The 15,645-nt window shown below is 37.1% G+C and overlaps 1 protein-coding gene and 1 pseudogene across 5 annotated transcripts in view; both read left to right on the forward strand.

Moving 5' to 3' along the window:
• The window catches only part of AGBL3 (ATP/GTP binding protein like 3), a 137,308-nt gene extending 127,723 nt beyond the window's left edge, over positions 1 to 9,585 (forward strand). For all 5 annotated transcript variants that reach the window (XM_025379749.1, XM_025379754.1, XM_025379753.1 and 2 more), the window contains one exon: positions 8,650 to 9,585. In XM_025379749.1, the coding sequence (XP_025235534.1) occupies positions 8,650 to 9,070 (421 nt within the window). In that variant the 3' untranslated portion in view covers positions 9,071 to 9,585. The remainder of the gene's footprint in view (positions 1 to 8,649) is intronic.
• LOC112620827 lies at positions 2,750 to 4,004 on the forward strand (annotated as a pseudogene).
• Positions 9,586 to 15,645: the final 6,060 nt, after the last annotated feature.

The raw sequence follows: 15,645 nt of genomic DNA on the forward strand, positions 1-15,645 counted from the left end.
AAACCGAATTTGGCAGCACATCAAAAAAGGTATCCACCATGATGAAGTTGGCTTCATCCCTGGGATGCAAGGCTGGTTCAACATATGCCAATCAATAAACGTAATCCATCACATAAACAGAACCAAAGACAAAAACCACATAATTATTTCAATAGATGCAGAAAAGGCTTCTGATAAAATTCAACATCCCTTCACATTAAAAACTCTCAATAAACTAGGTATTGATGGAGTATATCTCAAAATAATGAGAACTATTTATGACAGACCCACAGCCAATATCATATTGAATGGACAAAAGCTGGAAACATTCCCTTTGAAAACCAGTACAAGACAAGGATGCCCTCTCTCACCACTCCTATTCAACATAGAATTGGAAGCTCTGGCCAGGGCAATTAGGCAAGAAAAAAAAAGTAAAGGGTATTCAAATAGGAAGAGAGGAAGTCAAATTGTCTCTGTTTGCAGATGACATAATTTTATATTTAGAAAACCCCATCATCTCAGTCCCAAAACTCCTTAACTGATAAGCAACTTCAGCAAAGTCTCAGAATACAGAATCAATGTGCAAAAATCCTAAGCATTCCTTTACACCAACATAGACAAGCAGAGAGCCAAATCATGAATCAACTCCCATTCACGATTGCTACAAAGCAATACCTAGGAACACAGCTAACAAGGGATATAAAGGACCTCTTCAAGGAGATCTACAGACCACTGTTCAAGGAAACAAGAGAGGACACAAACAAGTGGAAAAACATTCCATGGATAGGAAGAATCAGTATCATGAAAATGACAATACTGCGCAAAGTAATTTATAGATTCAACACTTTTCCCATCAAACTACCACTGACGTTCTTCACAGATTTAGAAAAAACTACTTTAAATTTCATATGGAATCAAAGAAAACCCTGAATAGCCAAGACAATCCTAAGCAGAAAGAACAAAGCTGGAGGCATCACGCTACCTGACTTCAAACTATAATACAAGGCTACAGTAACCAAAACAGACATGTAGACCAATGCAACAGGGCAGAGACCTCAGAAATAATACCACACATCTACAACTATCTGATCTTTGACAAACCTGACAAAAACAAGCAATGGGGAAGGATTCCCTATTCAATAAGTGGTGCTGGTAAAACTGGCTAGCCATGTGCAGAAAACTGAAACTGGACCCCTTCCTTACACCTTATACAAAAATTAACTGAAGATGGATTAAAGACTTAAATGTAAAACCCCAAACGATGAAAACTCCAGAGGAAAACCTAGGCAATACCATTCAGGACATAGGCATGGGTGAAGACTTCATGACAAAACACCAAAAGCAATTGCAACAGAAGTCAAAATGGACAAATGGGATCTAATTATACTAAAGAGCTTCTGCACAGCAAAAGAAACTAGCATCAGAGTGAACAGGCAACCTACAGAATGGGAGAAAATTTTTGCAGTCTACCCATCTGACAAAGGTCTAATATCCAGAATTTACAAGGAACTTAAACATATTTACAAGAAGAAAACAGACAACCCCATCAAAAAGTGGGCAAAGGATATGAAGACACGTCTCAAAAGAAGACATTTATGCAGCCAACAAACATGTAAAAAAGCTCAATGACTGGGCGCGGTGGCTCACACCTGTAATCCCAGCACTTTGGGAGGCCAGGGCAGGTGGATCACGAGGTCAGGATATCGAGACCATCCTGGCCAACATGGTGAAACCCCGTCTCTACTAAAATACAAAAAATTAGCCGGGTGTGGTGGCGCATGCCTGTAGTCCCAGCTACTTGGGAGACTGAGGCAGGGGAATTGCTTGAACTCGGGAGGCAGAGGTTGCAGTAAGCCAAGATCGCACCACTGCACTCCAGCCTGGCAACAGAGCAAATCTCCATCTAAAAACAAAAACAAAAACAAAAAACTCAACACCACTAATCACACTGATCATCAGAGAAATGTAAATCAAAACCACAATGACATGCCATCTCACATCAGTCAGAATGGCAATTACTAAAAAGTCAAGAAACAATAGATGCTGGGGAGGCTGTAGAGAAATAGGAATGCTTTTACTGTGCTGGTGGGAGTGTAAATTAGTTCAACCATTGTGGAAGACAGTATGGTGATTCCTCAAGGATCTAGAACCAGAACTACCATTTGACCCAGCAATACCATTACTGGGTATATACCCAAAGGAATGTAAATCATTCTACTATAAAGACACATGCACACATATGTTTATTGCAGCATTGTTTACAATAGCAAAGACATGGAACCCACCCAAATACCCATCAATGACAGACTGGATAAAGAAAATGTGGCACATATACACCATGGAATACTATGCAGCCATAAAAAGGAATGGCATCTGCCAGGCATGGTGGCTCATGCCTGTAATCCCAGCACTTTGGGAGGCCAAGGTGGGTGGATCACAAGGTCAGGAGTTTGAGACCAGCCTGGCCAATATGGTGAAACCCCGTCTCTACTAAAAATACAAAAATTAGCCAGGCATGGTGGTGGGCACCTGTAGTCCCAGCTACTCGGGAGGCTGAGGCAGGAGAATTGCTTGAACCCAGGAGGCAGAGGTTGTAGTGAGCCGAGATAGTGCCACTGCACTCCAGCCTGGGCAACAGAGTGAGACTCTGTCTCTCAAAAAAAAAAAAAAAGGCATTTGTAAACTGTCATGACCCTGGTGGCAGCATAGCAGTGAGAACGACCAGAGTTCACTCTCGTGGCCATCTTGGTTTTGTTCCTCAGAAAATTAAATGTCGCCAGAAGACTGAGAAGCTCAGGAGGATGAATTGCTGGCCCCGGCAAGTATTTATGATGGAGATGAATTTAGAAAAGCAGAATCTGTCCAAGGTGGAGAAACCAGGATCTATTTGGATTTGCTACAGAATTTCAAGATATTTGTGAGCGCTATCTGCTCTATGGGAAGAACACCGTGGCAGCATGATCCTGTTTGCCTGCATGCAATTTCTTAAGAAAGAGACCCTACTATACCTGAATATTGTCTCTCCTTTTGAGCTCAAGATTGGTTCTCACAAAAATGTGCAGAGAAGGACAGCTCAAGCCTCTCCCAACACAGACCTAGTTTTTGGAGGAACTTCTGGATCTGATACAGACCAAGAGGAAATTGTGGACGAGACAGCTGTGCAGGATGTGGAATCATTGTTAAATATGATCCGGGAAATGTTGGACTTTGATCAAGCTCAGCAGATAAAATGCTTTAGTAGTAATTTGTTCCTATGCAATATCTGTTTCTGTAACAAGCTGGATAGTGAATGCATGTACTTCTTGGAGTGCAGGCATGTGTACTGCAAAGCCTGTCTGAAGGACTACTTTGAAATCCAGATCAGAGATGGCCAGGTTCAATGCCTCAACTGCCCAGAACCAAAGTGCCCTTCGGTGGCCACTCCTGGTCAGGTCAAAGAGGAGCTAGTGGAAGCAGAGTTATTTGCCTCTTATGACCGCCGCCTTCTCCAGTTCACCTTGGACCTGATGGCAGATGTGGTGTACTGCCCCTACCCATGCCGCCAGCTACCTGTCATGCAGGAGCCTGGCTGCACCATGGGTATCTGCTCCAGCTGCAATTTTGCCTTCTGTACCTTATGCAGGTTGACCTACCATGGGGTCTCTCCATGTAAGGTGACTGCAGAGAAATTAATAGACTTACGAAATGAATACCTGCAAGCAGATGAGGCCAATAAAAGACTTTTGGAACAAAGGTGTGGTAAGAGGGTGATTCAGAAGGCACTGGAAAAGATGGAAAGTAAGGAATGGCCAGAGAAAAACTTCAAGAACTAACTATGTTGTGGAACTCCCATAGAGAAATTAGATGGATATAACAAGATGACATGTACTGGCTGTATGCAATACTTCTGTTGGATTTGCATGAGTTCTCTCTCTAGAGCAAACCCTTACAAACATTTCACTGATCCTGCTTCACCACGTTTTAACCAGCTATTTTATGCTGTGGATGTTGATGAAGATATTTTGGAAGATGAGATTGAAGACTAGTTAACTACTTGCTCAAGATATGGAAGTGGATTGGTTTTCCCTAATCTTTTGTCAAGTACACAAAGTAACTCTGCAGGATATTTAGAGTACTATTTATTCACTCTTCCTGTGTAGAAGATATGGAAGAAAAGGTTTATATTTTCATGTGGTACTACTGAAGAGGGTGCATTCATATATTTTTTAATGTAAATTGAGAAAAATTATAAGCCAAGGGTTCAGAAAATGAAACTACAGAATATTAAATATTATAATGTGTCCAAAGCTCTGAGTAGTTAAAAATTAAATATTTATTTCCTTCCCCAAGCTTTACGTAAGAAGAGAGGTCAAGAGTTAAACTTACAGACCCTTTGTCTCTGAGAAGCATCCCTCTAAGACATTCTGTTGGAGCTCCCTCAGTACTACTCCTTACAACTGGGGTAGGTAGAAGAAGCCTTATGAAAATTATACTGAGAATCTGATCTCGTTTACTCCACATTAATCACATTCCTACCAACCTAAATTTCTGCCAAGTCAGTTCTCTTTGGAGGAAGCCCTTTACCCTGTAACTGACTGGATGATCCAGTGTCATTTTGACCTGCTTTCCAGAATGGAAATTTATAATAATTTTAAAATATGTTTTAATACCACAAATGCTGTGGGGCACTTGATATTTATTAGTAGTGTATATGGTCCACTGGTTTCAGGCCAAATCTAGAATTTAGTGATACTGGCTTAGAAGAATTTAAGTTCTATTCAACTTTCCTGGGTGTTAGAGCCTAGATTCAAAATGACTTGTCTTTGCTACTTTTGTCCACATTCTCTCTCTTTACCGTTGCTCTACCTTCTATTTGTAAGGACAATTTTAATATTAATTCCAGCAACACATGTTTTTATTTCCTCTGCTGGAATAGGAGAAAGCTTAATATATTCCCAATCTGAATGTTCTTGAATTATCCGCATTTACCACTGTATATGCATATAGTGACAGTATAACCTGTCTGTACCACTGTAGTTCCAGTCCTAATTTTCTGAATTATTTTTAAAGGTCTTCTCTAACAAGCTGTGGAAATTTGGCTTCACGCTCTTTTTTTGCAACAGCAGTGTTTTGGGTGATAATTTTGAATTGATACCTGTTCCTTTTTCTGGGTTTTGTTGGCTTTTCGAAAAATTGTCTTTCCTTATCATTGGTGGGTGGACTTGATAGCAAAGTAAAATTTTTTGGAAAAGAGGACAGAAAAATTGAACTGCAGCTTGAGAACATATTCTCTTTTTCCTACTTTGTCATTGAAAATCGAGGAATCGCTTTTGACTGTTTTAGGTGTGTGTGTCCTGAGTGAGCAAGGACTGTGTTTTTGGATTGTCAAAGAGGATGTTTAATCTTAAAAATAAAAATAAATTTAAAAATCGTCTTGTAATTAGAAAGAAAAAGGAATGAGATCATGTCTTTTCCAGGGACATGGATGAAGCCAGAAGCCATCATCTTCAGCAAACTTAACACAGGAACAGAAAACCAAACACCACGTTTTCACTCATAAGTGGGAGTTGAACAGTGAGGACACATGGACACATAGAGGGGAACATCACACACCAGAGCCTGTTGGGGGGTGAGGGGTGAGGGGAGGGAACATAGAGGACATGTCAATAGGTGCAACAAACCACCATAGCACACATATACCTATGTAACAAACCTGCATGTTCTGCACATGTATCCAGGTGTTTTTTAGAGGAAATTGATTATTTCCTCAATAAAATATGAACTACCCGAACTCATTCAATATGAAATAGAATATCTGAATACCCCTGTAACTAATAAGGAAATTGATTTCATAGTTTTAAAACCCTAAAAAAGAAATCACCTGGCCTAGGTGGTTTTAGAAGAGAATTTTACCAATAAATTAAGGAAGAATTAGTACCAATTCTATACAATTTCTTCCAGAAAATAGGAGTTTTCAGTTCATTTTATGAAGCCATTATTAGCATGATATCAAAACCAGACAAGGGCAAAACAAAAAAGGAAATGACAGAATAGGATTTTGCATAAATCTAGATTTAACAAGATAAATCTAACAAAATATTAGCAAATAGAATTCAGCTCTAAATAAAAAGAATTATACACCATGATCAAGTGAAGTCTATTTCAGGAATTCAAGGTTAGTTTAATATCCAAAAAGTAATTGATGAAATCCTTCATATTAGCAAGCTTAAGAAGAAAAATCACAAGATCCTATTAATTGGCACATAAATTGGTATTTGACAGAATTCAATACCCATCCATGGTAAAAAGTGTCAGAAAAACGTAGGAATAAAGGGGAACTTACTCAACTTAATAAAGTCAATTCTTACCACTTGATATAGTTTGGCTGTGTCCCCACCAGATCTCACCTTTAATTGTAATAATCCCCACGTGTCAAGGGCAGGGTCAGGTGAAGATAACTGAATCACGGGGGCAATTTCCCCATACTCTTCTCATGGTAGTGAACAAGTCTCAGGAGATCTAATGGTTTTATAAATAGGAGTTCCCCTGCATAAGCTCTCTTGCCTGCCACCATGTAAGACATGACTTTGCTCCTCCTTTGCCTTCCACCATGATTGTGAGGCCTCCCCAGCCATGTGGAACTGTGAGTCAATTAAACCTCTTTCCTTTATAAATTACTCAGTATTGGGTATGTTTTTATTAGCAGCATGAGAATAGACTAATACACCACTCTATTGAACATTGTGCTAGAAGTTCTAGCCATTACAATAAGGCAATAAAAAAATAAAAAGCATACAAATCAGAAAGGAAGAAATAAAATGATCCCTCCTTGTGAAAGATGCTATTCTCTATGTAGAAAATCCTAATAAATTTACCAAAACACACACGCATGCATGCGCACGCGCACGTGCACGCACACACACACACACCTCCTTTAGAACTAATAAGTTATGCTAGGCCTCGGAATACAAGATAAATGTACAAAATTAATTCTCCTTCTATATATAAGCAATGAACATGTGAACACCAAAATTACAAATATAATACCACTTAAAATATCTGAAAAAAAAAACTTAGTTGTACAGGGTTTGTATGCTCAAAAGCATATAACATGAATAAGAGAATTTTTAAAATATCTAAATGAGTGGAAAGATATAGCATGTTCATAAATTGAAAGCCTCAATAAAGATGTCAGTTCTTCCCAGATTAATATACAAGTTTAACACAATGCCTATCAAAATCCCAGCAAGATCTTTTTCATATATAGACAAGATTATTCCACAATTTATCTGCAGATGCACTACAATAGCAGAAACAAATTTGACAAACAAGGATAAAGTGGGAGAGATCAGTCTATCTGATTTCAAGAACTTTTATATAGCTAGAGTAATCAAGATAGTAGTATTAGAGGAGAAATAAATATATACATCAGTGGAACTGAGGCGAGAACCAAGAAATAGACCACATAAATATGCTCCACTGATTTTGATAGGGAATTCAAAAGCAATTCAATGGAGAAAAAAGAGCCTTTTCAACAAATGGTGCTGGAACAACTGGATATCCATAGGCTAAAAAAATGAACCTTAAACTTACATCTTATACAAAAAATAACTCACAAAAAAATCCTGTGTGTATAACTATTTGTAATAGCCATAAACTGGAAATAATCTATATGTCATTGAATGGATGAATTATTAAACAAACTATGGTACATTCATGTCACAGACTCAGCAATTATAATAAGGAATGAACTGCTGACACACAAAACAACATAGATGAATCTCCAATTACTTTGCGTTTACAAAAAAAAAAAAAAAAAAAGGCTGATCCCAGAAGGTTACATACGGTATGATTCCTTTATGTAACATTCTTAAAATAACAAAATAATATAACTTGATAATAGATTAATAATGGTTGCCAGGAATTAAGGAGGGGATGGGAAAGAAGGAAGCAGGTACTATAAGAGGACAACATGCGGGCAGTGTTCTCTATCTTGACTACATCAATGTTAATATCCTGATTGTGATATTGTTCTATGGTTTTGCAAGCTATTTTGGGGAAATTGGGTGAAGAGTTCATGGGATCTCTCTGTATTACTTCTCCCAAATGCATGTAAGTCTACAGTTACCTCAAAATTTAAAAGGTTAATTGAAAATATAGCTGAAATTCTATGGTTAAAAAATGGAATACTGAAAAAACAGTGATTTTAAGTGGCTGCAATTATTAGTTTACAAAAGCTCCCTCGAGGAAAACTTCCCTCTCTCAGACATTGGTTTTTTTACTGGTTATAGAAAAAAATATCATAGCATATATACTGAATCCATTCTAATAGAATAAACAGAATAGATTTTTAGAGCAAACAACTACTTTACTTTTTAGTGACCATCTACTTTAACTAGATATATAGGTAAGAAGCTGGGGCCCAGAGTGGCTGTTATATTAGGAAGGCTGAGGTCAGAGTAGGTATCCAAATGAACATGTCCTCTAGGCATTTAGAAATGCAAGATTGGAGTAGTGCTTAAAAAAAAATCATGATCAGAGATGAAGACTTATGATGGTAAAGTCTTAAACTTTTAAGAAGTTATGAACTTACTAAAAAGAAAAAATATTATTTGTACTATGACAATATACCTAGGACTACGAAGTAGGTACGTGATGGACAAAAGTTCACATATTTCATTTCTTTTCTAGACTAAATCCAGCTACTTGCAGAAATATAAAGAAATACAGCACATCTTGGACAGCACCCAGAAATCACCCTTTTGTAATCCAAGGGGATGTTATGGCAAACTCTTCAGAATGGGTTCAGTCTAAGCCCCATGGGTCATTGGAAAGTTTATCACCTCTCAAAGGCCCCAAGAAGAATAAACATTCTCAAATCTGGGCCATAAAGAATGAAGACATAAAACCTCTCAGCAGCAAGTGGGAGACTGCTTCTTCAAGCTTTGGAATGGATGCAAATATTCTAAAATATAAGAGTCTTCAAGCTGAAGAAACTAACCAGCAAAGCTCTAAGCATACAGCTCTCCATCTAACTAAAAATAAGGATGAGCAGGCCAATAAGAATGATGGACAACCCACCTTATATCTGAAGTTCCAAAGGGAGAGTTAATCTAGTTTTATACTGCTCTGAGAACTGTGAATGAAGGATAACATATGCTTATGTGGTAAAAAGAAAAAAAGGAAAGCCCTCCCCTTCCCCTTTCCCTATCTCTCCCCCTACACATGCATATGCATAAACTACAAATTTTAGATATCCCATCTTCTGTAGTGGGAACATCTTTCAGAGATTTAAAAAGAAATCCAGAGAAAATACGGAAAAATATTAAAGTAGATATTTATATTTAGTTTTTACCAGCATGGAAAAAAATCTCTGAAGTTTTGATTTCTTCCAAAACTACTTATGCATTTGACACCAAAAAACTTAAGAACTCAACGTAGGAATGACATGTAATATGTCACTGATTTTTAACCTCCCTACTAGACACTTTAATGAATCAGTCAACAAACATCATTTCCTGATTTTCTGTTATATCATTGGTGTGCTAGGAACCATTTCTCTCTACTAGGAGATTACCACATAATTGTATGGATAAAACATACCTGAATAAAATGATTACAGAATAAGATAAAGTGTTAAGTTGTGCACTTCCAATGATTAGAAAAAATACTGTATATTAAAAGTTACCAGTTGCACAAAGCAAAAGTGTGGCACAAAATGGCACTGAAATGCATGGACTATGGTTTAAAATAGTCATTTTATTTCTCAAAATGTAGCAAAGGTGCAAAGATGTACAGTTTCCTTTACAGAAAATTAGTTTACATCTCCAGCCACTTATTCATGTGGACACTGGAATAAGTCCAGCACCTCAGTTTGTCATTCATAAGGCAGTGAGCACTGGCAGGGATTTGTGAAGGACACACAGAGGAGCAGGTATGTCAGGCAAAAGAGTCAAGATGGATGTGGTAAGTAAGAAAACAGAATCAAGCAGCCTTGGGTCATACGTCAACAATGGCATCCATTAGAGGATGAGGCTAAGCAGAAGGAGGGTCAGGTAGGAGAGGTACATTAAAAATACAGGCCACAGCCTAATTACGGCTGGGTAGAACTATGAAGATCTGGGGTTGAGTGATCTACTTTCAACAGTATTTCTAGTAGCTGAAGAGTTTTCAAGGAGAGCCCGCTGCACTGTTAAAAGAGTAACTATTATATTTTAAAGGACCATGACCATAGATTTCCTCAGGAATCTTTAACATCTGGTGGGAAATAGCTACCTTCTAAATACATTAAATGGTGCTTTGGAGGCAAGTATCCTGGTTCTCAGAGAGTACCCCAACTTTTGGTATAAAATTCTCATTCTCAGTGATTATCTTGGGCAAGAGCAGAAGTCTACTGGCCTTTGGGATGCCCTCTGCCAGGTAGGTGCTTGGGCTTGGGAGAGCTGGAGGTTAATGTTCTGGATCATAGCATTTATTATAGCTGACTTTGGGATGGAGTAAGAGTGCTCAAAATTCAGTTGGCATTATCCACATAGATCAGGACAAAAGCCTAAACTCTGGGAAAATATTTATTTTTAATTCAGTGAAATGTCATTTGAATCTTCAATTGTCTGAGTTTGAGACTGTAAACTCTGGAATTTATTGTCTTTGTGAATGACCAAAAAAGGTGATAAACCAGTTTCCTGGAAGATGAAGGGATGCAGAGATATTACCTAAACAATTTTACCTTGGTCCATAATTGCACTCCTTGTATTTGATACAAATATAAGATGTAAGAGGATTGGCAGTCCACTTCCTCACTATGCTACAATACTTTCAGTTTTCTGAGCATGCCACTCTCTCATAAAAGCCACTTATTCTCTCGGCCCAGCATCTCCTTCACCTGGCAGCCCCTACTTCTTTAAGATTCAACTCAACTGCTGCCTTCTCTGACAAACCTTTCATATATTTTCATATATTTCCATAGAAATTTAAAACAACTATGATTAATATGCTGACAGTTCTAATGGGAAAATTGGACAATGCAAGAACAGATGGATAATATAAGCAGAGAGATGTGAACTAAGAAACAAACAAACAAAAATGCTAGAAATCAAACACTGTAACAGAATGAATGATGATGGACTACCCAACAGGTGAGACACAACTGAGGAAAGAGTCAGTATGCTTGAAACAATGTCAATAGAAACTAGTAAAACTTAAATGCAGAGCAAAAAAGCATGAAAACTCCAAAATATCCAAAATATCCAAAAACTGCAGGACAATTTTAAAAGGTATGTAACATGTGTAATGAGAATATCAGAAGTAAAAGTAAAAAAGGAACACAAGAAGTATTGAGGCAATAATGACTGAGAATTTCCCAAAATTAATGACACCAAACCACAGATCCAGAAAGCTCACAGAATACTGGGAAGGATAAATACCAAAATAATCAAAGACCAAGAAAAAAATCTTGAGAAAAAAAAAACAGGAAAAAAACACCTTATGTATAGATAAGCAGGGATAAGAATTACATCAGACATCTCTTCAGAAACCATGCAAGAAAGGAGAGAGTGGAGTGAAATATTTAAAGGGTTTAAAGAACCACTGTCTCAGCTCAGGCTGCTGTAACAAAATACCATAAACTAGACTGCTTAATGAAACAATAGAAATTTATCTCAATTCTGAGGCTGGCAAGCCCAAGATCAAGATGCCAACAGATCCATTGTCTGGTGAGAACAGTCATCTTGGTTTGCAGGTGGCCCTCTTGTATCCTCTCATGGTAGGGAGAGATCATCTCATGTCTATTATGACCACTAATCTCATTCATGAGGGCTTCACCCTCATGACCTAATTACCACCCAAAGGTTCTGTCTTCTAATACCATCACACTAGAGGTTAGGATTGTAACATATGAAATTTGGGGGATGCAACATCGGACCACAACAACAACTGACTACAGTTCTGTATCCAGTGAAATTGTCCTCCAAAAGTGAAAGAGAATTGGACTTTTTCGGACAAACAAAAATTGTGGGAATTTGTCACCTCTAGACTTGCTTTTTTTTTTAATGTTAAAAGAAATTCTTTAGAAAGGATGAAAATTATACAGGTCAGAAATTCTGGCCTATGTAAAGCAAGGAAAAGCAATAGAAAAGGAATAAATAAAAGTAAAATAAAATATTTTATTTTTCTTAATTACCTATTCAGAAATTATAGCCTATTGATAAGTGAAATGAATAGCAGCAATGTTGTAAGGAATAGGAGGGAGGAATTGGGAATACCCTGTTATAAAATACTTGCACTACCAAAAGAAGTAAGTGGTATAGTGTTATTTGAAAAAGGATTAGATTCATTGTAAATGTATCCTGTAAATTCAAGGGTAAAAAAGAAGTATAATTGATACACTAAAATAGGAAAAAATTAAATCATACAAAATATTCAATTTAAATAGAAGGAAGTAGAAAACAAGTGGAAGACAAAATAATAAAAAAACAAGGTAATGAATAGAAAACAGTAACAAATATGGTAGATATTAATTCAGCTATATCAATAATTACATTACAAGTAAATGGTCTAAATACAGCAGCTATAAGACAGGAGACTTTCAGAATGGATAAAAAGGATCCAATGTGACTCATATGTCATAAAGAGATTTTTATTCGAACTTTTATTTTAGGTTCAGGGAGTACATGTGCAGGTTTGTTGCATGGGTAAATTGCATGTTGTGGGCATTTGGTATATCACTCATGTAATAAGTGTAATACACAATAGGTAGTTTTTCGATCCTCACCCTCCTCCCACCCTTCACCTTCAAATAGGCCCTAGTGTCTATTGTTCCCTTCATTGTGTCCATGTGTACTCAATGTTTAGCTCCCACTTATAAGTGAGAACATGTGTCATTTGGTTTTCTGTTCCTGCATTAATTTGCTTCGGATAATGGCCTCCAGCTTCATCCATGCTGCTGCAAAGGACACTATTTCTTTTATATGGCTGCATAGTATTCTATGGTATATATGTACCACATTGTCTTTATTCAGTCCACCATTGATGGGCATCTAGGTTAATTCTATGTCTTTGCTACTGTGAATAGTGCTGCAGTGAACGTACACATGCATGTGTCTTTATGGTAGAACAATTTATATTCCTTTGGATATATACTGCATAATGGGATTGCTGGGTCAAATGATTGTGTTTTAAGTTCTTTGATAAATCTCCAGTCTGCTTTCCATGGTGGCTGAACTAATGTACATTCCCACCAACAGTGTGTAAGCATTCCTTTACTCTGCAACCTCACTAGTTTTTTGTTGCGGCTGTTGTTGTTGTTGTTTGTTTGTTTTTTTCTTTGCTTTAACAATAGCCATTCTGACTGTTGTGGGATGGTATCTCATTGTGATTTTGATTTGCATTTATCTAATCATCAGTGATGTTGAGAATTTTTTCACATGCTTGTTGGCCATGTGTATGTCTTCTCTTGAGAAGTATCTATTCATGTCCTTTGCCCTTTTTTAAAAAAATTGGGTTGTTTGTTTTTTGCTTGTTGATTTAAGTTTTTTATAGATTCTTGATATTAGACCTTTCTTAGATGCATAGTTTGCCAATATTTTCTCCCCTTCTATAGGCTGTTTACTGTGCTGAAAGTTCCTTTTGCTGTGCAGAAGCTCTTTAATTAGGTCCCACTTGTAATTTTTGTTTTTGCTGCAATTGCTTTTGTAGTCTTCAACATGAAAAATTTGCCAGAGCCTACATCCAAAATGATATTTTCCAGGTTTTCTTCTATGGTTTTTACAGTTTTAGGTTTTACATTTAAGTCTTTAATCCATCTTGAGTTGATTTTTGTATATGGTGAAAGGAAGGGGTCCAATTTGAATCTTCTGCATATGACTAGTCAGTTTTTCCAGCACCATTTATTGAATAGGGTGCTCTTTCCCCATTGCTTGTTATTGTTGACTTTGTCAAAGATCAGATGGTTGTAGGGTACATTATATCTGGGTTTTTAACCTGTTCCATTAGTCTGTCTGTTTTTGTACCAATACCATGTTGTTTTGGTTACATAGCCTTGTAGTATAGTTTGAAGTCAAGCAGTGTGATGCTTCCAGCTTTGTTCTTTTTGCTTAGGATTGCTTTGGCAATTCAGGCTCTTTTTTGGATCCATATGAATTTTAGAATTGTTTTTGTTTTCTAATTCTGTAAAAAATATTGTAGTTTGATAAGAATAGCATTGAATCTGTACATTGTTTTGGGCAGTAAGTCCATTTTAACAATATCAATTCTTCCTATTCATGAGCATGGAATATTGTTCCATTTATTTGTGTCATTTCTTATTTCTTTCAGCAGTGTTTTATAATTCTCATTGTAGACATCTTTCACCTCCCTGGTTAGTTGTATTTATAGGTATTTTAATCTTTTTGTGGTTATTGTGAATGGGATTGCATTCCTGATTTGGTTCTCAGCTTGGGCTTTATTGATGTATAAGAATGCTATTGATTTTTGTACATTGAGTTTTGTATCCTGAAACTTTGCTGAAGTTGCTTATCAGATCTAGAAGCCTTTGGGCAGAGACTATGGGGTTTTCTAGGTATAGAGTCATGTGATCTGCAGAGAGATGGTTTGACTTCATCTCTTTATTTGGATGCCTTTTATTTCTTTCTCTTGCCTAGTTGCTCTGGCTAGGACTCCCAGTACTATGCTGAGTAGCAGTGGTGCAAGTAGACATCCTTGTTTTGTGCCCATTTTCAAAGGGAATGCTTCCAGCTTTTGCCCATTCAGTATGCTGTTGGTTGTAGGTTTATCATAGGTGGCTCTTATTATTTTGAGGTATGTTGTCTTGATCCCTAGTTTGTTGAGAGTTTTTAACATGAAAGGATGTTGAATTTTATCAAAAGCCTTTTCTGCATCTATTAAGATGATCAATAGATGCAGAAAAGATTGTTTATAGTTCTGTTTATGTGATGAATCACATTTATTGATCTGCATATGTCGAACCAACCTTGCATCCACCTTGATTGTGGTGGATTAGCTTTTCGATGTGCTGTTAGATTCGGTTTGCTAGTAAGTATTTTGTTGAGGATTTTTTCATCTACGTTCATCAAGGATATTGGCCTGAAGTTTTCTTTTTTCATTGTGGCTCTGCCAGGTTTTGGTATCAGGCTGATGCTGACCTTATAGACTGAGTTAGAGAGGAGTCCTCCCTCTTTGATTTTTTGGGATAGTTTCAGTGGGTTTGGTACCACTTTTTCTTTATATGTCTGGTAGAATTCAACCATGAATCTGTATGGTCCAGGGCCTTTTCTGGTTGGTAGGTTTTTATTACTGATTCAGTTTCAGAACTTGTATAGTATGTTCAGGATTTCAATTTCTTCCCGGTTCAATCTTGGGAGGTGGTATGTTTCCAGGAATTTATCCATTTCTTCTAGGTTTTCTAGTTTGTATGCATACAGGCATTCAGAATTGTCTCTGAGGGTTTCTTATACTTTTGTGGGGTCAGTGGTAATGTCCCCTTTGTTATTTCTGATTGTGTTTATTTGGATATTCTCTGTTTCTTCATTAGTCTAGCTAGTGATCTATCAATTCTACTTATTCTTTCAAAAAACCAAATTTTGGTTTTGTTGATCTTTTGTATGGTTCTTTGTGTCTCAGTTTCATTCAGTTTGGCTCTGATTGTGCTTATTTCTTTTCTTCTTCTAGTTTTGGGGTTGGTTTTCTCCTGTT

Source organism: Theropithecus gelada, chromosome 3 (assembly GCF_003255815.1).
Source record: "Theropithecus gelada isolate Dixy chromosome 3, Tgel_1.0, whole genome shotgun sequence".
In the NCBI taxonomy this organism is placed as follows: Eukaryota; Metazoa; Chordata; class Mammalia; order Primates; family Cercopithecidae; genus Theropithecus; species Theropithecus gelada.